The sequence below is a fragment of the Urocitellus parryii genome, chromosome 9 (assembly GCF_045843805.1).
Source record: "Urocitellus parryii isolate mUroPar1 chromosome 9, mUroPar1.hap1, whole genome shotgun sequence".
Classification (NCBI taxonomy): Eukaryota; Metazoa; Chordata; class Mammalia; order Rodentia; family Sciuridae; genus Urocitellus; species Urocitellus parryii.
The window spans coordinates 54,764,422-54,785,979 of record NC_135539.1 but is presented as its reverse complement, the minus strand read 5'-3'; the positions used below and the strand labels follow the sequence as shown (position 1 = coordinate 54,785,979).

General features: G+C 34.5%; 1 protein-coding gene across 15 annotated transcripts in view; it reads right to left on the bottom strand.

Moving 5' to 3' along the window:
* The window catches only part of Crem (cAMP responsive element modulator), a 79,699-nt gene that overhangs the window by 48,848 nt on the left and 9,293 nt on the right, over positions 1-21,558 (bottom strand). For 14 of the 15 annotated variants that reach the window (XM_026409098.2, XM_026409092.2, XM_026409090.2 and 11 more), the window contains exon 3: positions 10,733-10,856. The exons of the other annotated variant lie outside the window; for it this stretch is intronic. In XM_026409098.2, the coding sequence (XP_026264883.2) occupies positions 10,733-10,856 (124 nt within the window). The remainder of the gene's footprint in view (positions 1-10,732; positions 10,857-21,558) is intronic. 15 annotated transcript variants of the gene reach the window in all.

The following is a 21,558-nucleotide window of genomic DNA, read 5'->3' as shown; positions in this document are numbered from 1 at the left end:
ACAGGTATGCATCAACCATGCCTGGCCCCCTAGAATTTTTAAAAGCCAATCTTGTATTTGATTTCATTAAGAAACTGATCATAATTTACTAGCCAAATGTATTACAGAATAATAAATGTACATAGAAAAGTAGATTATAGTGTGATCCTGAGCCCAAAACAGCTATTATACTGAAAACATCTTTATAAGGCCAAACAATGAATGTTAAAATTGTTCTTAATAATAATAACAGATAATCTCTAATAATGTATGGAAATGTGCATGCCCAAAACCAGAAATCACATAATAAATGCCTAAAACCCACTTGTCCAAAATTTCATGTTAGTCTTTATTTCTGACCTAAATCAACTATTTATAGCAATGTACAGTAACCAGTCAAAATGAAATTAATATGTGCTATCCTACTGCATTTCTTCTATCACTTGGTATAACTTGAGAATACTGATTTGGCAAAAAAAAAAAAAAAAGAAAACCCTTAAAACAGCGATAATAAAATACAATGTATCCATACTGTGGAATATTGTATTCACACTATAAAAGGAAGAAAATCTCATCACATGCTTCATGGGTAAACCTTGAGAAAATTATGTTAAGTAAACCAATAACAAAAAGAAAAATACTATGATTATAGGTATAGGAGAAAGCTAGTCAAATTCATAGAAGTATAAAGTAGAATGGGCTTACAAGGGACTAGGGGAAAGTAAAAAGGTAAAAAAATTGTGTGATAGGTACAAAGTTTCACATTTACAAGATGAAAAACTTCAGTATGCTTAAAAATGGTTAAGACTATAAACTTTGCTATGTTTCTCTTTTTAAAACCAGAATTTTAAAAAAATAGTAATAACTATGGTTTCTAATTTGGTGGGTATAACAGCTTCTTGCCAGGAAAACTCTTAAATTCATTTTGTTAAACAACAATGAGATTGATTTCCTTATCTTTGTGTGTATGTGTGTGTGTGTGTCCAAGGATCAAACCCAGGGCCTCATACACTTCAGGCAAATGCTCTACCACTGAGTCACATTTCCCAGTCCTTTCCTCATCTTTTTTTTTTTTATTTTTTTATTAGTTGCTCAAAACATTACAATGATCTTGACATATCATACCCTCTCCTCATCTTAAAAAGTATAATTCTAAAGCTACTCCTGGTCCCAGAACAGACAGAATGGCTACTGATGCCAGGAATTATAAGGAAATGATTATTAATGCATCAAAATTAACAAAATTTTAACTTTCTATGTTTTTTGCATACTCAAGGTTTGATGCTGAATTGGGATTGAAATATGAAAATAACTACTCTGCCATTGAATAATGGAGTAAATATTTACAGTATATAATATCTATATGTATATCTTATACATACTATACAGTAATTGTACACAAACATGTATTATTATATATGATATACATATATATTTACACAGTACTATATATTCTAGTTTATGTTACATAGAGAGTAACTATATATAAAGAGTATACATTTATTATTACTATTTGCTAACAATGGATTTTTCTAGGTGATGCTCTCTGAAATTGGCTCAACTAAGGACATCAATATTGCAGGTAATAAATGGTAGAAAGGTTAATGAAATCTAAAGCCAAACTGGCTGTGTTTAACACACTTAGAATAGTGCTTGGCACAAAGTTGAGTCTTCAATAAACATTCATTTTTGTTATTTTTACTACTGTTACATTTCATTTTCTACAAAGTGGAGCTTAAATAATATAATATTAAACCCATTGATTTGGAAGGATTAACTTACCCAAAATGGAAGAGAATCAAAGATACATATAAAAATCAAAATCTGAACAAATTTTGCAAGATTCTCAAAAAATAAAAAGGGCTGAGTATGTAGCTTTGTGGTAGAGCACCTCTGGGTTCAGTTCCTAGTACTGAAAAACACATTTTAAAAAGTCAGTGTTTTAAAATTAAAAAAAAAAAATTTAGTTATAGTTGGACACAATACTTTTATTTATTTATTTTCTGTGTGTGTGGTGCTGAGGATCGAACCCAGTGCCTTGCAAGCACTCTACCACTGAGCCACAACCCCAGCCCTAAATTTTTTTACATAAAGAAAAAGAGGATCAAATAATTTAGTCTTGATACTTAAAACTATGCATAAAAAAAGAATATTATATTTGTGTATTATAGTTCTAAAAGTACTTCACATCAATACTTCTTAATAACTAACTGAACTCAAGCTGATTATAGATGTATAAATCAGGGCTGCTTTTCCTTTAGAAAAGATACAGTGAGAAAGTGATAAAGACAAGACTGGGAAACCAGCTTAAACTGGCAGAACTACCAAGGTGTGTAAGCATATCTGCTGAGGATGGAACCCAAGGCCTCACACGTGTGAGACTAGCATTCTACCACTAAGCCACAACCCCAGCCCACACCTGATATTTTTCAAAACAGTCTTTTATGAGCTGAGTGCTCAGCGATAGAGCACTTGCCCAGCATTCATGAGGTCTTGGGTTTTATACCCAGCACTACAACAAAACAAAACAAAACCCAGTGGTTTTTTTTTGTGTGTGTGTGTTTGTTTGTTTTTTTTTAATCTGCCAAAATAGAGGTCAAAATAGAAGATACCTGTTTAAAGCAAATGCTTTTCCTGAACTATTTATTTGCATCACCATCATGCAATACTGCTACCTAACACACTCAAACCATAATCAGGTTTTCTCTTTCATGCCTGTTTGGGAAGACACTAGAATTTAATCTCTTATGGCTAAGAAAATTCACATTTCTGAAGAGTACAGATGAAGATGTCACCATAATTACTCAATGAAGTAAAAATTTCCCAAAGCCTCTGTATTTTCCTTTAACAGGTTGGGATTTATAAACTTAACAAAGAATAAAAAAAGGCAAAACAATAAACTCTGAGTTATTTAAAGAAGACACTACAAAGATTAATGTTTCTTTTTTCAAATTTCACATCTAGCCTATTATTTTTGTTGCTTTTTATTTTATTTTATTTAGTTGTAGATGAATAGCATACCTTTATATATTTGTTTACTTTTATGTGGTGCTAAGGATCAAACCCAGTGCCTCACACATGCTAGGCAAGCGCTCTGCCACTGAGCTACAGCCCCAGCCCCACTGTTGTTATTTTTATATTGTGGCAAAAAACATGCAAATAAAATTGACCATTTGACATACAGATGAGTAGTGTCACATATTTACATTATTGTAAAACAGATCTCCAGAACTTTTTGGTCTTGCATGTCTGAAACTCCAGATCCATTAAATAACAACTCTTCCCCCATTCCAGACTATTTTTTATTTATTTTTTTAACTTTTTAGGGTAGTACTAAAGAAAGAACTCAGGGCACTCTATCACTGAGATACACTCACAGACCTTTGAGACAGGGTCTCAAGTTGCCCTGTCTGGGGTTGAACTTATGATATTCCTGCAGTTTCCAAAGTTGCTGGGATCACAGTGGTGTGCCATTTTATCCTGCCTGGCCTACTCTTTTACCAAAGAAAATCATAGTGAAAAAGATAAAAAAGAATAACTGTGTTATACTCCATACTTTATTTTTCCATTACTGCTAGTGACAAACTACCCATTATTAAAACTAAAAAAAGGGAATTTGAAAATTAAAGAGTACCCAAGTCTCAAAAAAAAATTACAAGACAGAAAAATCTTGCATGTTTTTGTCCTAATTGTAAGTACAAAAATAACCTTTTCCTGAAATTTGACTTTGATTAGCTTTGTACCTCCTGAAACATTAAATTTATTCAAGGCAAAGTACTGTCATCTTTAATACAGTGATTGAGATGAAAACGAGAGTATATTCAAAAGCCAAAAACTAACCTTTAAGAAAATCTATTAAGACTTTTTTTTTTCTTTCTTTTTGGTACAGGGGATTGAACCCAGGGATGCTTAACCACTGATCACATCCCCAACCCTTTTATTTTTTTATTTGGAGACTTCAAGGTCTCACTAAGTTGCTGAGGCTGACTTTGAACTTGAGATCCTCCTGAGTTGCTAGGATTACAGGCATACTCTACCATGCCCAGCTTCTATTAAGTATTATGTAAAAACTTATCATGCATCAATACAGATGTTTAACAAATTCTTGTTCAAGTTGAAAAAAAAAATCTTCATTAATTTTAACATTTATGACTTTGTTCTCATGATCTTCAAACCTTGAAATTAATTTTTTGATTTATCATTCTTGAATTATCTTCAAAAATGAGTTACATTTCACTGCATAGTTTTTTCAAAAGGTTGACTGAAGAACCACATATAATATAGATTTAGCACTTATACTAAAAAAACCACTCTTAGGTTTTCTTCCAATTTGTGTTTTATTTTTATAGACAAAATTCTAAGTGAATATAAATATTAAAATATAAAATAAGGATAATGAAAAAGTCAGGGAAGAAATATAATTTTAAAAGAATTATAAAAGTTTAATATAATTTTAAAAGAACATAAAAAAAATTAAAATAGAACTAGGGATGTAGTTCAGTGGTTCAGCACTTGCCTAGTATGCACAAGCCTTGCATACTAGCTAAAGAAGAAAAAAAAAAAGAAAAAGCAACAGTAGGAAAATAACCAGTAAAACACAATTTTTTTTTTTTCAAACTCTTAAGAGGAACAGTTTTCTCCTTTAGTAAGAGATCCTCAACTAAGGGAATTACCACACTGAAATTAAAAAAAAAGATTCAATTAAACACTGAGCTCAAGCTAGCTCTACTTAGTTGAAAGCAAATAAATCAACCTAAAATGATACTATCTTTCATATACAAATATGATGCTGATGATCTATCATCAATGGCAAATGTTGCTTGAAATTCTATTATTGTTATTATTACTTTGTTTTGTTTATTGAGAACTGTATACATTCTTCCTGGTCCTGATTAGAACCAAGAAGATTTGCTTTTTATTCAGCTGGCCAAAACAATGAGAAATGCCATTCCAATTTTCAATGAAATTGAAAAAGAAAAAGTACAATTTACACATTAAAATATAATATTTCCAAGTATCCCTTGTTAAGTTGTTCCTACTTCAGTCCCTCACTATATGCCAGGCCTGCTTTATTCTGAGGTGCTTCTTTACACACTGTGTTCATTGAGAACAGAGGTGATAAGAAAGGAGATTAGCAAAGCATAATCAGTGAACAACATTCCCTAATCCCTTTCTCTGCCTCCCAAGCATCTCCTTGTTTCAAAAAATATATACAGGTACTCAAATGGGTTAAATTTTGTATTAGAATTAATTCCAGCAACAGGCTGACCTTAATGATTTCCAGAGTTTCCTTCCAGTTCTCACTCCTGTGATTCTGTTTATCTTTCCCTTCTTCTTTGTTGTAACTTTGAGAATTGGTCATTTACTAAGAAAAGTTATTTAGCTTTCACAGTCTAGGTATCATACTCAGGCCTAAAGACTTCATGAGCAGCTACAAGAAATCGTACTGCAGAAAGCCAGTTTTAAAGCACATCCCTTCCAATGGTTTCATCTGGATTATCCCCATACATCTAGATCTTCATGACAGCATGACGGATTCCCAAGAGACTGGGAACAAGGAAAGTTCAAGGTGGCATCACCGTTACTTTCAGAGTGAGTCATAAATATACAAGAGAAATGGGAAAATATGAATATAGACTGCACACTAACCAAAGGAATAATACTTGATTTTATGAGATATGACAGTGACATTTCGTTTTATAAGAAAGTGTACATTTTGTTTTGAGTTGCATACACAGAAGTAAGTAGGAGCAAAAAGCCGTAATGTCTGAGATCTACAAAGCTGCTCAAAATACTTCAATGAAAAGAAGAAAAAAAAAAAGGAAAACAGATGAGGCAAGTGCTACAAAATCTTGATAATTAGTGTGCGCCCATGCATGCACATGTGTGTATGGAGAAATAATTATTCTATTCTTGTATATGCTTGAAATCTATCACATCAAAAAAACTTTAAAAACTATTTGGTGCTAACATATAATTCAGTTAAGAACCAGATAATACAAAAAAGTTGCCTGTTTACAAAAACAAAAGAAAGAAATAAAAATTTGCCTACTAACAGGAAAAATAAATGGTTCAAAGTCTACATACTAAACTTTCTAAAAATGAAGAGAACCTCCTATAGTTCATATGTTGACCTATATATTGTTATTTCAAATAAGACTCTCATTTATCTGATTTCTAACTAGGGTGGATATAAGAAGAGTTGACAACGAGAAGGGGAAAGTTATAGGGCATATTATTAATGAATCATACATAAAGTCATTCAGGCAAGAAGAAAGCCAAGTCACAATATTTAATCCCCAAATATCTGTCACTCAGGATTTGTTAATGGCAACTCCTGCTTCCAATTTTTTGACCTTATCACCTGTGTGATTTTACTTTAGAACATAAACAAGAAAAAACGTCACAACCGGGAAATTATAAAACAAAAACTTATTGGCTGACTCATAGTTGGGTAGGGAGGGGGAGCATGGGAGGAATAGATGAATTCTAGATATGAATGTGGGGTCGGAGGGAAAGGGAGGAGGCAGGGGATCAACAAGGATAGTGGAATGTGATGGACATCATTATCCAAAGTACATGTATGAAGACCCGAATTGGGTGTCAACCTACTTTATATACAAACAGAGATATGAAAAATTGTCGTATATATGTGTAATAAGAATTGTAATGCGGGCTGGGGATGTGGCTCAAGCGGTAGCGCGCTTGCCTGGCATGCGTGCGGCCCGGGTTCGATCCTCAGCACCACATACCAACAAAGATGTTGTGTCCGCCGAGAACTAAAAAATAAATATTAAAAATTCTCTCTCTCTCTCTCTCTCTCTGTCTCTCTCTCTCCTCTCACTCTCTCTCTAAAAAAAAAAAAAAAAAAAAAAAGAATTGTAATGCAAAAAACAACAAAGTACATGTAAAAAGACATGAATTGGCATGAACATACTTTATATAAAAAGATATGAGAAACTGTGCTCTATAAGTGTAATAAGAATTGTAATGTATTCTGCTATCATGTATTTTTAAAAAATCAAATAAAAAACAAACAAACAAAAAACCCAAAAACTTAAAACTCCAGCTTCCCCTTGTGTACCACCTCCCTTTAATTCATCAGCAGAACAAAGGTTGGAGGACCAACAGGAAGCTCAACAGCTGTCAGGTCTTTGTACAAACAGGATGATGTACATTAGCCATACAATTGATTAGCAGAAGCTCTGAAAAGACAGAGCTTTCAAATGATTTCAGTCACAAGGATCAAACGCACAGAATTTTTGGTAACATTTTAGTTTCCACAGCTTAATGATGATTTGATCATGTAAACAAGAATGATTTGATTATGTAAAATAAGTCCTTACTTACTGCTTCCATGACTTGTTTATATAAAACTGAATGTAAGTCTAAAACACCAGGGAATTTACATCCCTTGACTTGAAGAAAATGAGACAAGTAGCCAATAAATTATGTTACCATCGAGTATTATTTTTAAAAACCAGTCACTTTGGTCATATATCATAGGGTTAATAAAGATGCCATTTTGGTTTAATAATCTGTAGATATATAGTGTTGTATAATAAAAACAAATACGTCAGTGAAATGCTTCAGATACATCTAAATTAATATGTTCAGAATATTTTGACTGCTAAGAATTGAGTTCTAAATCATCAAATAATCATCATTCATGCACAGCATAGAGGATAATTCCTAGTTAACTAAAATAATCCATTAATTAACACACAGATTACCTTTTTTGGGGGGAGGAACGGGGGTACTAAGGATTGAATTCAGGGGCACTTGGCCACTGAGCCATATTTTGTATTTTATTTAGAACCAGGGTTTCACTTAGTTGCTTAGTACCTCACTTTTGCTGAGGCTGGCTTTGAACTCTCCATCCTCCTGCCTCAGCCTCCTGAGCTACTGGGATTACAGGCATGTACCACCAAACCTGGCCAGGTTACCTTTTAATTTCTTTAAATTTCAAGTATGTGAAAGATTAAAACCAGTTATTTTTTATTTTTATCAAATACTTCAAACATATAGAAAATAGAAAAATCCATAAACTTGCCATGCAGATTTAATAAATACCAGCATCTGATATATTTGAGATTTTAAAAGAAGTATTAGAAATATAAAGTTTTTTTTCTAGTTCCTTGATTTGGCCTTCTCACAAGTGCTCTATCTACTCTTCTACTTTATTCAAAACTCCCTTTATCTCACAAACCTATCCTCTATTATTTCACAGAAATGTCTTCAAAAATCTATACTCCCAATGACCACTTCTTTCCTCTTGGTTATTCTCTAGCCTACTACAACCTAATTTCTGTCTACTGGACTTCTATTCAATTCCAAAACTTATAAACCCAAGATTGCTTTTCAGGCTTCCTATTACTGGACCACTCAGCAACTTATGACTCACAAGGCTGGGTGTTGCTAGCCCGAAGGTTCTCAGAATTGCAAATCATCATCTTTCAACAACAGGGATTTCTTTCAACTTTGTTCTGACTGTACTGGCCCAGAAGTATGGAGAAAAATGACATGTGTGGAAGTTAGTGAGCCAGTACCCAAAGGGAAGGAACTGGAGACAGAAGGAAGGTTTGCTTTCAGATACAGAAAAGAAAAGCAGAATTACAGACCAGGAATTATACTTATAAAAACTCTGGACAATATTAGGAAATGAATGTACATTATGTGATTTAGGTTAAAATAAAATATCTAACATATGGTTAAAAAAAAAAAAAAAAAAAAACTTCTGGAAGATCCCAAATCATTACACACACACACACACATTTCATTCTATTTTCACAGATAAAAAGACTAAAGGTTATATACCAAAATGTTAATAATTAAATCATTAACCAATGATTACATCTCTGAATGTAAAGATTATGGACAGTTTTTATGTTCCTTTTAATATTTATTTTGTTAATCTTACACAATGAACATACTTTTTTTTTAACAAGAAAAATGCCATGTTTTAATGTTTTTTTTTAAAAAAAAGGCCTACATGCCTGTCATTCAGGGTAACAAAGAAGGGTGTTGCTAGGGAGATGCAGCTCCACAGAACACTTGGAGAAAACCTGAGGGAAGACGGTGGGTGTCGCAGCTTGAAAAGGGAAAAGAAAAGCAGGCTGGGTGCATGAGGCCCAATTTTGGGAAAGAAGAGAGCTCACAGGAACCAGTCTGGCCTGCGACAACATAAGCACCTGCTGTTCTCCTGGGCCTTCCAGTCAGCTATTGAGTCCTTTTCAGTTTCCCCATAAGATTCTGCTAAAATCCCACTACGGATGTGTATCCCACACTACCTGGCACCACCAGGCACTCTAATAATGTTCTTTCTTACTGCTTCCCTAACTTCTAGTTCACTAGTATTCTAAAAACAATGAGCATCTGAAAATATTCCAAGAATATTTGGAGCAGGACGCTCCAAACTCTCAAATTTCTACAACCCTGTGTTGACCTTTACAAGCTCCACTTTCCAGCCCAGTCACTAGGCTCCAGTAAATGAGATACTTGTATTTCCCCTGAGCATCCCTTTGTATGTACTCTTTCTATAGCCCAGAATATGCTTCCATCCTAGGATCTGCCTGGCAAATTCCTATTCACCCTTTATGTCTAGCTCAAATGAAAAATCCTTGAGAAGGCACTCCAAACCAACTGGCTGCTTCATCCTCTGGATGCCTTATTCATTATGGATGTAACATTTTACAGTACTTCTTATTGGAATTATTATTAAAACATACGTCTAGGGGCTGGGGTTGTGGCTCTGTGGTAGAGCATTTGCCTAGCATGTGTGAGGCACTGAGTTCAATTCTCAGCAATGCATGTAAATAAATAAAGGTCCACTGACAACTAAAAAATATCTTTAAAAAATACATCTACTTTATTAAACTATGAGATATTTAAAGCCAGGAACTATGCAAATCCCTGTGCATCTAGAACAGTGTGTAGACACAGTAGATATTCAATAAATATTTGATAAACTAATGAATAATGTATTTGTTTGTACTATATGTTTTTATAGATATCTCAAAAATATGTTTTAGGAGCAGAAAAACAGGCAGTAACTGATTTTAGTACCCTCCAACCTCTGTATTCAGGCTGGCACATGCTAGGTAAGTGCTCTACTACTGACCCACCTGCAGTCCTGACACTTGTGCTCTCTGAATGAAACCAATTCAAAGTTTAAGAACAAATTGAGAAACAAAAAATAGTAAAGAACAGGTCAAATATATACTTGCAAACAGTAAGATTTCTGCTATCTTTACACTAAGAATATCGGAACTATGTCAATTTGGAATTAGCAACTTAGTCAAAAAATAATTTGAAGAATACATGTTATGCTGGGCTGGGGATGTAGCTCAAGCGGTAGCGCACTCGCCTGGCATGCGTGCAGCCCGGGTTCGATCCTCAGCACCACATACCAACAAAGATGTTGTGTCCGCCGAGAACTAAGAAATAAATATTAAAAAAATTCTCTCTCTCTCTCCTCTCTCACTCTCTCTTAAAAAAAAAAAAAAAAAAAAAAAAGAATACATGTTATGGAGGGGTTTTTGTTTTTCTTTCCCACAATGGTGGTGATAGTGGAGAACTGTTATAATATAAAAGTATTTAAAATATTTACCTTCCTTTCAAAATCAATTATAGTAAGAATAGCTGATAATTAGGGAGAATGGGAAATTTAACATCAACTACAAGTAAACAGAATCAGCACATAATTCTCCTTTCCATAAATTTTAACTTGTGTTTGTGCCTGCCTATAGCCTACCTGAGCTAAAGTAGGAATTGAATTTTGGCCAGTCTGAGTATGCATATGAGCAGATTCTCTCTCTGCCACAGAATCAGTTATACTTCCATCCTGCCGAGATTCAATTGTTTCCATGGTCATTTGTCTGAAAAGACAATAAAAAGGAAGAAGCATTAAGGACCCATCTAAAATATCAGGAAATACTGAGTACTGTTTTTACTTAGCTTTCTGACATTCATTTATGGCAGTCAATCATCCTCTTGTGGTTTTTCTTTTTTGGTTTTTTTCATTCAAGAAATTGGTTTAGGGGGCTGGGGATGTGGCTCAAGCGGTAGCGCGCTCGCCTGGCATGCGTGCGGCCCGGGTTCGATCCTCAGCACCACATACCAACAAAGATGTTGTGTCCGCCAAGAACTAAAAAATAAACATTAAAAAATTCTCTCTCTCTCTCTCTCTCTCTCTCTCTCCTCTTTCACTCTCTCTTTAAAAAAAAAAAAAAAAAAAGAAATTGGTTTAGTAGCATAATTTTCACTCACCAAACTGAAGGCACATTCTCTGCCCAATGAATAACAATGTTACCAAGGGAATGCTGCAATGTATTTTATGGGAATTAGCTTATTTTAAAAATTAAGTCTTAAAGTCTCCTATCTATTTTGGGCATTCTATTTAGTATGAAAGAGTGATAATACTAGGTTTTCTACTTTACCTGGAAAGTATAAATATTCTATGAGTCTCAAGGTCTAACATAACTGTTTTATATTATGGTGTGGAAAATTGCCCACTGTCTAAATTAAATGTCATAATAATGTGTCTTGCTTTGTCAGCAAGTAGTTTCTGACAAACAAGCCTCCCAAACAAATTCAATCAGTGAGGGCTAACCACTTTCCTCCAGCTCCCCAGTTATTCAGAGAAAAATCTAATTTTTCCAGGAAAAACTTCTGACATGATTTTAGTTTGCTTCTGAATTCAATTTAAGTTAATGGTTTCTATGTAGAGTCTAGAAGGTAAACCATATAATAACAAATTTTATTTTATTAAGGAAAAATGTAAAATGCAAACAAAATAAATTTAAAATTTAAATTTATTTATAGAACTACTCTCTGCTGCCATATCTTTTCTTTTTTTTGAGTTTTAATTGTTTTTTTTTATTGTTGGTTGTTCAAAACATTACATAGTTCTTGATATAACATATTTCACACTTTGATTCAAGTGGGTTATGAACTCCCATTTTTACCCCTTATACAGATTGCAGAATCACATCAGTTACACTTCCATTGATTTACATATTGACATACTCAAGTCTGTTGTATTCTGCTGCCTTTCCTATCCTCTACTATCCCCCCTCCCCTCCCCTCCCCTCCCCTCTTCTCTCTCTACCCCCTCTACTGTAATTCATTCATATCTCTTCAAATGTCAATAGTATGATACATTTTTTCACCTTAGTAGTCTAAATATATATCAAAAAGTATGAAGCCTACTTAGGACATTGAATTAAAAAGTTCAAATTGTTTTCACCAGATTTAATTAATTACCAGATCCTTCATCTATTGTCTTTCATTTACTGCTTTCATTTGCATTTCAGTAAGCACTACCTGAAGCTAACCTTGCATTCTCAAACCTGTTTGTTATAGGCTATGCTATAGACATTTTAATACTTACAAATTTGCAGGAATTGTGCAAAAAAAAAAAAAAACTATAGCCAATGATGGAAAAATGTACATCCCTTAATACTTTCCAATGCCTTTACCGCTTTTCTTATTACTGTCTGGCATGAGCTCTCCAGTTCTGGGTACATATAACATGCATAAAATGGGTATATATCATCATGCATAAAATATTAATTCCTACTGCTCTATTTTTGCTAATATGAGCTCCAAAGAGAATGCTGCATGAGTTTTGTAGGATACAAAAAGTTATAATCTACAAAAGGAGATAAATAAAGTGGGTGAACACTTACTTAAATGTTTTTGTTTTCTGTTTATTTTGGTGGTGCTGGAGAACAAACTCAGGGCCTCCCACATATTAGGCAAGCTCTCTACCACTGAGCTATATACTTAGCCCTCAAAATCCTTTACCTATAGAGTTTAAAGAGCTGCTGCTGCTGCTGCTTCTTCTTCTTCTTCTTCTTCTTCTTCTTCTTTCTGTAGAACTGAGCAACAACCCCAGGCTTTGTGTGTGTGTGTGTGTGTGTGTGTGTGTGTGTGAGAGAGAGAGAGAGAGAGACAAGGTCTAGCTAAGTTGCTAAGGCTGGCCTCCAACTTTCAAATCTCCTGCCTCAGCTTCCCATGTCACTGGAATTACAAGTATGCACTATGGCACCCATCTAAGAGGTTTTTTTCCTATAGAAAAATCTCAGAAGTGTGAACGCTAGTGTGCATTGAGAAGGGTGGAGAGTGAAGAGCCAATAGGCAGCATTTACCAAAAGTATCTGACCCCCCCCCCCAAAAAAAAAACACCATTTTCCATTAAACATACCCTAGCATGAGTATTTTGGCAACAATCTAAGAAATATTGTGCTATTTTTACACCTTTGTTAAAAGTATTAAGATTCTGCCAAAACCTGAGTCTCAACTCAAAAATTACTTGCTAAAAGGTCTGGCCTAATAAACTCCATTCATTCAGCATCATCTACATAATAGGCTCTATATACAAAAGTGGGTAAGTTGTGGGCCCTTGTCCTAAAGGAATTCATTTACCAAATGGTCCTTGATTTCTCAAAGTCCTTGGATAAGCTGCATTAGGTTTAACTAAATTATTTGTTTTTAAAAATGCAGATTTCCAAACTTACTTCACCAAACTTTCTGGGGAAATCAAATATTTTTATCCATGTGATTCCAACAAGTTAAAATTTAAGACTCACTTAGCTTATTGGTAGACTAGTAATAAATATTAAAATACTTAAATTGTGTGAAGCCTGTTATGCATAAAATGCTTAGAAAACCAGACAGGAATGATGGAGTCTGCCTGAGGATGGAGCCAAGTAGAAAAGAATAGATATGTATGATAGGAAGAAAAGTCTAGATTTTGGGAAACAGGTCAGCTGACTGGAGTAGAAAATTTGCATGAGACTCATCAGGGAAGAGACAGACTAGGACTGGCAGAAGTAGGGTTAGAAAGGGTCAAGGGAACCAGATATTAATACTTTTCAATGATTTAGAAAAAAATTTTTACTTCAGATGCCTCTTCTACCCTAGGTCTTTCAATATCTACAGTCAGTCTAGATTGTATAAAATGTCAACTATTTGGTGTTAACCTAATTCAGTTAAGAACCAGATAATACAAAAAAAGTTGCCTATTAAAAAAATTTTAAAAAAGAAAAATTTGCCTATTAACAGGCAAAATAAATGGTTCAACATCCACATACTAAAACTTTTTAAGAACAAAGAGAACCTCCTATGGTTCATATGTTAACCCATGTATTCTTATTTCAAATAAGACTCTCATTTATCTGATTCCTAACTAGAGTTGACAGTGAGAAGGGGAAAATTATAGGGCATATAATTAATGGATCAAGAATTACAACTCTTGGGGCTGGGAATGTGGCTCAAGCAGTAGCACGCTCGCCTAGTATGCATGCGGCCCAGGTTCGATCCTCAGCACCACATACAAACAAAGATGTTGTGTCCGCCGAAAACTAAAAAATAAATATTAAAAAAAAAAAAAAAGAATTACAATTTTGTGGCTGTGGCACTTTGGGTCCATGTAAGATAAAATTGCCTATAGCTCTTTTTTTTCTTTTTTCTTTTTTTGTACAGGAATTAAAACGGGTGCTTAGCCACTGGGCCACATCCCCAATCCTTTTATTTATTTATTTATTTATTTATGTTTGAGACAAGGTCTTGCTAACTTGTCAATTTAAGGCCTTACTAAGTTCCTGAAATTTTGCCATCCTCCTGCCTCAATCTTCTGATCCTTAGTGGCTGGGATTACAGGCATGTGCCACCACAATCAGATGCCTAGTTCTTTATATTCAAGAAATTGAAAGATGTGAGGTACCAAGTCATAACTGATATTTGCAATAACTATCATAAATCATCAAGAAATGTTAGCCAAGCATGGTAGCACATGCTTATAATCCCAGAAACTGGGGAGGCTGAAGCAAGAGGATCCCAAGTTCTAGGCCAGCCTTTGCAAACTGGTGAGAACCTATCTCAAAAATAAAATAAAAAGAGCTGAGGCTGTTCCGTGGAGGTACAGTACCCCTGGGTTCAATCCCTAGTACCACACACACACACACACACACACACACACACACACACACGTTAATAATGCTTAGTTTACTTTAAGGACAGAGTGGTACACACAATAGAATCTAAGACAATCACCATAAAAAAATAAGTTTTAATGCTTAAGAAGATAAAGCTAAACTATTCAGGGCTCAATTTTTTTAGATATAAATGTTTCACACATGAAAGTGTTTTCATATATACGATACTATCTCATGTAATCACCTTAATTATTATCTCGGATATTCTCCAGACTTCAATCTTTTACTCTATGCTCTATTCCTTTTTTTCAACCTACATAATATAACTTCTTAAGTCCTAAATGCAGATAATTGTCAAATCTGTATTTATGCACATCTCCCTCCTGATGAGTTTTTCAAAACTGGAGTTTTCACATCACCTATCCCTTTCCTCATAATCCTTACCATGCTTTCAAGCTCCAAAACTAGTATCATGTCCATGTCAGAACCAAGTCAACTATTAAAAAAAAAAAACTCAAAGTTAAACATTAACCAAATCAGGATGCAAGGAGACTTCAAGTTTCCTAGTGAATAAAGGCATAAATGGAAGGTCAGCAGCCATGCCCATTCATCTTCCTTACCAGACTTGTATTAATTCTTTACAACCTCTTACTCAAACAATGAACTGCACAGATAAATTGCTGCTCTTTACAATTGCTGCCATCCACTGTGAAGATCATAAATCAGTCACTAAGTCTCTTCCTAAGCCATGACTAAATTTTGTTGCCCCAGCACTTATGCTAGAATCACATCCATTAACATTTCACATTCCATCACTGCCCAAGATAAAAGCTCCTCTCATATTTCATTTTTACTTTCATAACTAGTGCTTTCTTCCTCCCCCATAACAAATCTCTCACTACTGCTCTTCCATACTTTTGTAATGTACTATCTAGACTCCCAAAGGCCCCTTACAGTCATCTCAAGAAGGAACTGCTCAACCTTCCATACTCAGGATCAGAATGCTGACCTGGTTTCCACTGTAGACTTGGTTCCTCACTACTGCTTCCCAGCTGTTCCTCCTTTACTTCCTCATAACACCTTTATTCCACTGAGGCTCAAAGTAGTCAGTTGCACCATCTTTTACCTGTCCATATGATAATCATCATCTTCTATTCACCTCCAGAATATAAACTAAAAATTATGGTCCCTAATTTAGAAGGCTTCCTTTCCACCATTCTGTTTATGTTCAACATTTAAAGGAAGGGATTCATCCCTCTCACTCTGTGTGGTTGATGACACACTGGACTTTGTTAGTGGGCAAAACTGTTCCAGCTTGAAATATTTGATTCCAACATCCCACTGTCACTACAACATCCTAACTTTTCAGCTTAAATCTTTCATCCATTATTCCCACCACATCTATTATTCCACCACACTAAGAGTTCCAGATCACTTTCTCCCTTTCCATCAGTCTCCTTTCTTCATTCCCTCACCATATTCAGATACCATGATTTCTCATTTTAACTACTTTTCCCAATCCCCTAAATTTTTTTTGTCCCTTTTCTTCATGCTTAGGAAATACCAATCTGGGTAAAATTAACTCTCTGTCACCTGTATGCCTGAACCAAGGATGATGAACAGTAATTAATAAAATTATAAAACAATATTACTAAAGCTATGGAATTGGTGGTTTTCAACCTCAAATGGGCAGTAATCTTATTGAGCTTCTCTAATCAGCTTAATCTCCCACTGTCCCCAACTGTTTCACATTTTCTCCCTCTTCTCAAATCCCTGAATTTACCTAATATACTTTAAACTAAGATTTTGCCTCCTGATTTTAATCAGAAATCCCTCAACTTCCCTACCTCCAAATCAACAGTTACATCTACATCCTTCATTTTTCCTTGGCTCCTGCTTCTTTCACACTCTGTACCGGTTCTTTAGATCACATGCCCTTTTTTGCTCTTTTCAGGTGAATTATACAATAAATTATACTTTCACCTCACTAGTGGTTTCCTCCTGTAAGACTTAAATACCTCCAAGTCTCTCCCCACCTTAGATACACAAGCATGTGCGCACACACACATCACCCACATTCAAAAATTCACTGTCTTCTAACTCTCCCTGATGACCTACTTGAAAGAACTGCCAATGCTATCTCCATTTCTTCACCTCCCACCTTCTACTAGACAACCTCAAACTTGCCTCAGCCTCTTTAAAAACGCTCTAAAAAACATAACTCATTTGTCACTAAATCCAACACACTTAAATTCTATGTTGTTTGACCCCTCAGCAGCATTAAGTTGTAGACATATTCCTTCCTGAACTCTATTTTGATGTCCCTAGAATGCATTTTCCTGTTCTGACCAAATCTCTGATGATTCCTCCACAAGCTGCTTTGCCAATTCCTTCCCTTACTTGATGTTAATCCTTCAATCTTCAGGGTTCTGTCTAGCTTTCTTGGCTCACTTTCAAATCTCTCCCTGCTTAATGTTATTCATTTCATTGGATTTAATACAAGTTTTAAACCTGTAACTCTTAAATCTACATCTCTAGCCCAATAGTCTTTCCTGAATTCCAAAATTCAAAAGCCTATTTAACATTTACACACACAGATGTTTTGTAGGTACCTCAAAATCCTAAACACACATGTTCTATCTCCTGATATTCCTCTCTCAGGAAATGGGACCCCACCATCCAGAAAACTTCCTTTTATTCCTTTTTTTCCCCACAGTTTTATCATCAGATATGACGATTTTACTCTCTAAAGTACAATTAAGTCTCCTTCAGTACCTTCTCACTGCCACTATTCTATCTCCTGATTTCGATCCATGTCAGTAATTATCTTTCTAAAACATACATTTCTGATTAAAACACTTCTCTGCTTAAACTCTTCAGAAGCCCTATAATGACTATGAGATAAAATCCACTTGCCACTTCTTTTAATCATAACTACCATTTATTTAGTATTTGCCATGTGGTAAATGTAGTTTTGGTCCTCAACCACTCTATTAAATCATATAATTAGTTCTTCTTTTAGAGATAAGGAAAAGGAGACCTAAGGAGGTTAAGAATCTGATCTCACAACAGGGACAAAAACTGGCATAGCCAGGTTTTGAACCCAAGTCTTTCTCCAAAATCCATATTCTCAATTACCAGACCAAATTGTCATTTAACTCCTTTCACATGTGATTCCACTTTACTTTTACAGGTTCATCTCCAGTTATTCCATTCTTTCCTACACTCTGCATTCTATTCTCCTAATAAGCCATTTTTTTCAAATATACATCTTATTCCCCCAGTTCTAATCATTGACATGTTTCTGCTTTCTTCCCGGTACGGCCTTCAACCCTTCTTTGTCTTACAGGCAAATTCCTTCCAGTTTCTTGTGCCCTAGTTCAAGACACTATCTTTCAAAAGCCTATTCCAATACCCCTGAGCAGAATCAGTTACTCTTCCGAGTTCCCAATACGTTTTGTGCAATACCTCCATTACAGCACTTGCCTAGCATACACTTTTGTTAGCACAGTACTAACACCTGTATGTTAATTTAGGGATGAATATCACATCTGAGATTTCCATGTATGCCCAGTGTCTAATACAACTGCAACTGTTATCATAATCTTCATTCAGATATGCTTTGTTGTTCACACTGGGCTCCAATTACAATCCATTTGTATTATTTTAGAACAGTTAGTATGGTGCTCAGTCTATGTCATTCAGTAAAAATTTGATGCTAAAATCAGTTTATTTGAAGGTAAGTTCAACTCTAATTAAATACACATCCTATCATTTAAAATATATATCCTATCATTTTCAAGCAAGTTTATTGTGCTAATATATATCCAACTGTTCTCCAGAACAACCTCCTAAACCCACTGAAAATCAAGCCCAAGGCAAGGCTCAGGGCCCAAGATTAAACAATATATAAGTGCTCACTGGGCATAGTGGTGCACCCCTGAAATCCCAGCAACTCCAAAGGTTGAGGCAGGAGGACTGCAAGTTCAAATCCAGCCTGGATAACTTAGTAAGGCCGCCTCAAAATAAAAAATAAAAAAGGAACCTTGGATATAGTTCTAGATCAGTGGTACAGCACGCCTGGGTTCAATTTCTAGTTCAAAAATCTTTTTTCTTAAATGCTTAACATGGGTTAAGCATCGAACTAAACATTTTATTTTCTTTCTTTTCTTTTTGAGACAGGGGTCTTGCTAAATTGTCCAATCCTCCCACCTCAGCCACCCTAGTAGCTGGAATTGTAGGTTCATGTCACCATGCCTGGCTTTTTCAGGCATTTTTAAGCACTATCTCAGGAGGCAATATAAGACCCAGAACTCAGCTATACAAGATGAACATAAAACATTAACATTTGTAAATCAGCCTTAACTGTTCCATACAGAATTTATTTTCAGAGTTAAGAGAAAGATCTATTTAAATTTTTCATTGTATACTTTATAGCTAAATGTACTAAAATTGAAGAGATGCATCACAGAATATACAGGCCAAAATCTCACTTTCTATAACAGCAGAGTAATCTTTAAATTAATAAATTATACAGTTTTTTTTTAATCTTAAACAACAATCTTTATCAGAGAGGGAAAAAAACAATTAGCAATTATATATTACAGAATACTTAAAAATAAAATAAGAAGTAACTATAAAAGACACAAAAGTACATTAAGTATTATAACTAACGTCAACTAGAATACTTTAGAAACCAAATAGAAAACTAAATATTTGGTTTCATAGTTCTTAAAAATAGGTAAGAATTTGCTAAAATTGGCATATTTAAACTTGAATTTGCAATCTTCCCACCTCAATAATATTCTTTTCTTATGAGTTAAAATATTTCTTCTGATATTTATTTCCTTTTTCTCTTTTGATGGAAAAGCAAATATCTCAACCTGTTATGAATATACTGAGATCCAATTTAATAAAAGGTTAAAATAACTAATAAAAATAACAGGATTCTCCATTGTAACTAGTTTAAAAGATTTCCATGGTGAACTACTTTCTATAACAAATACATGTAGAATTGTATTTGTTATCCTGTTATCTTCTATGACTTCTTATTCTGTTATTTTTTGAGGACTGTAAAAGAACATCTACATGGGCTGGAGATGTGGCTCAGCGGTAGCGCGCTCGCCTGGCATGCATGCGGCCCAGGTTCGATCCTCAGCACCACATACCAACAAAGATGTTGTATCTGCTGAGAACTAAAAAATAAATATTAAAAATTCTCTCTCTCTCTCTCTCTCCTCACTCTCTCTTTAAAAAAAAAAAAAAGAACATCGACATAATACTGTAATAACTCCCCAAATACTAAGGCACAACAATAAAGTTCTATTTGTACAATATAATACAAAATAGGTAGACAACCTATATATAACATACTTAAGAATCGAATGCACTCATACAAATATTTATAATTATAGAAACCAAAGCAATTAATCATGAAAAGCTACTTAGGCATGTCTATATGTGCATAAGAAATATGTAAGCAGGAGGAAAAACAAGAAGGAAAAAGGAAAAACATTTTAAGGAATGCTATCAGTACCTGAGAATGTGTGTGTTTCTTTATACTGGGGACTAAACCCAGCAGAACTTTACCACTGAGGTACATCTTCAACCTGTATTTAATTTTAAATTTTGAGACGGGGTCTCACCAAGTTGATTAAGGCCATGCTAAGTTGCTGAGGCTGGCCTCCAGGAAAGTGTTTAAAAAGAAGTTAGAAGCAAAGAAGGGAAAGGAAAAGACAGGCCAAAAATATCTAAGTGAAAAATAGGGCAAAGACAGTGTCTTAATTATAATTTATGTGTTCAATAAACTAATAAAATTCTAAAATCTCAGTTGTTTCCAATTTGTAAAAACAAATTACATGGCACTGCAATTATATTACCTTTGCAAAAACTTTTCCACTTCTAAAAATAGAGTCCAATTGGTAAAGGAAAAATTTACTAAAGCTGTTTCTATTCTCTATTTTTAAATAGCTTTACAAAAATCTCATAGAAAATTTATTTTCTCTTTAGAGCTAAACACAACTGATGAAACAGAACGTTTTGAAAGTTCCAAAAGATGGCCGGCCTTTGGCTATATTTTATATATATATATATATATATATATATATATATATATATATAGAGAGAGAGAGAGAGAGAGAGAGAGAGAGAGAGAGAGAGAGAGAAAGTACCAAAAGAAACTTGAAAAATTCTGATTAGATTGCTATAAAAATTGTTAGAGCCAGGCACAGTGGTGCTTGTCTATAATCCCAGAAACTCAGGAGGCTGAGGCAGGAGGATCCCAATTCAAAGCCAGACTCAGCAATTTAGTGAGGCCCTATGCAACTTAGTAAGACCCTGTGTCAAAATAAAATAATAAAAAAGGGCCAGGAATGTAGCTCAGTGGTTAAGCACCCCCAGATTCAATTCCTAGTACCAGAAAAAAAAAAAGGAAAATACTGTTTAAAACTTCAGTGGAGATTTTCTTCTGTTTTACACAGTTAGCAACATGTAGTCTAAGAGTAAGACAGAGGACTAAAACTCTTGAGATTCCTCTAATTCTATAGTTCCACTGAACTATCTATATCTTTATCAATGGTCTATTTTCTAACTGAAAAGGATCCTATAACTCAGAAAAAGCCAAATGTGAATACTGAATATT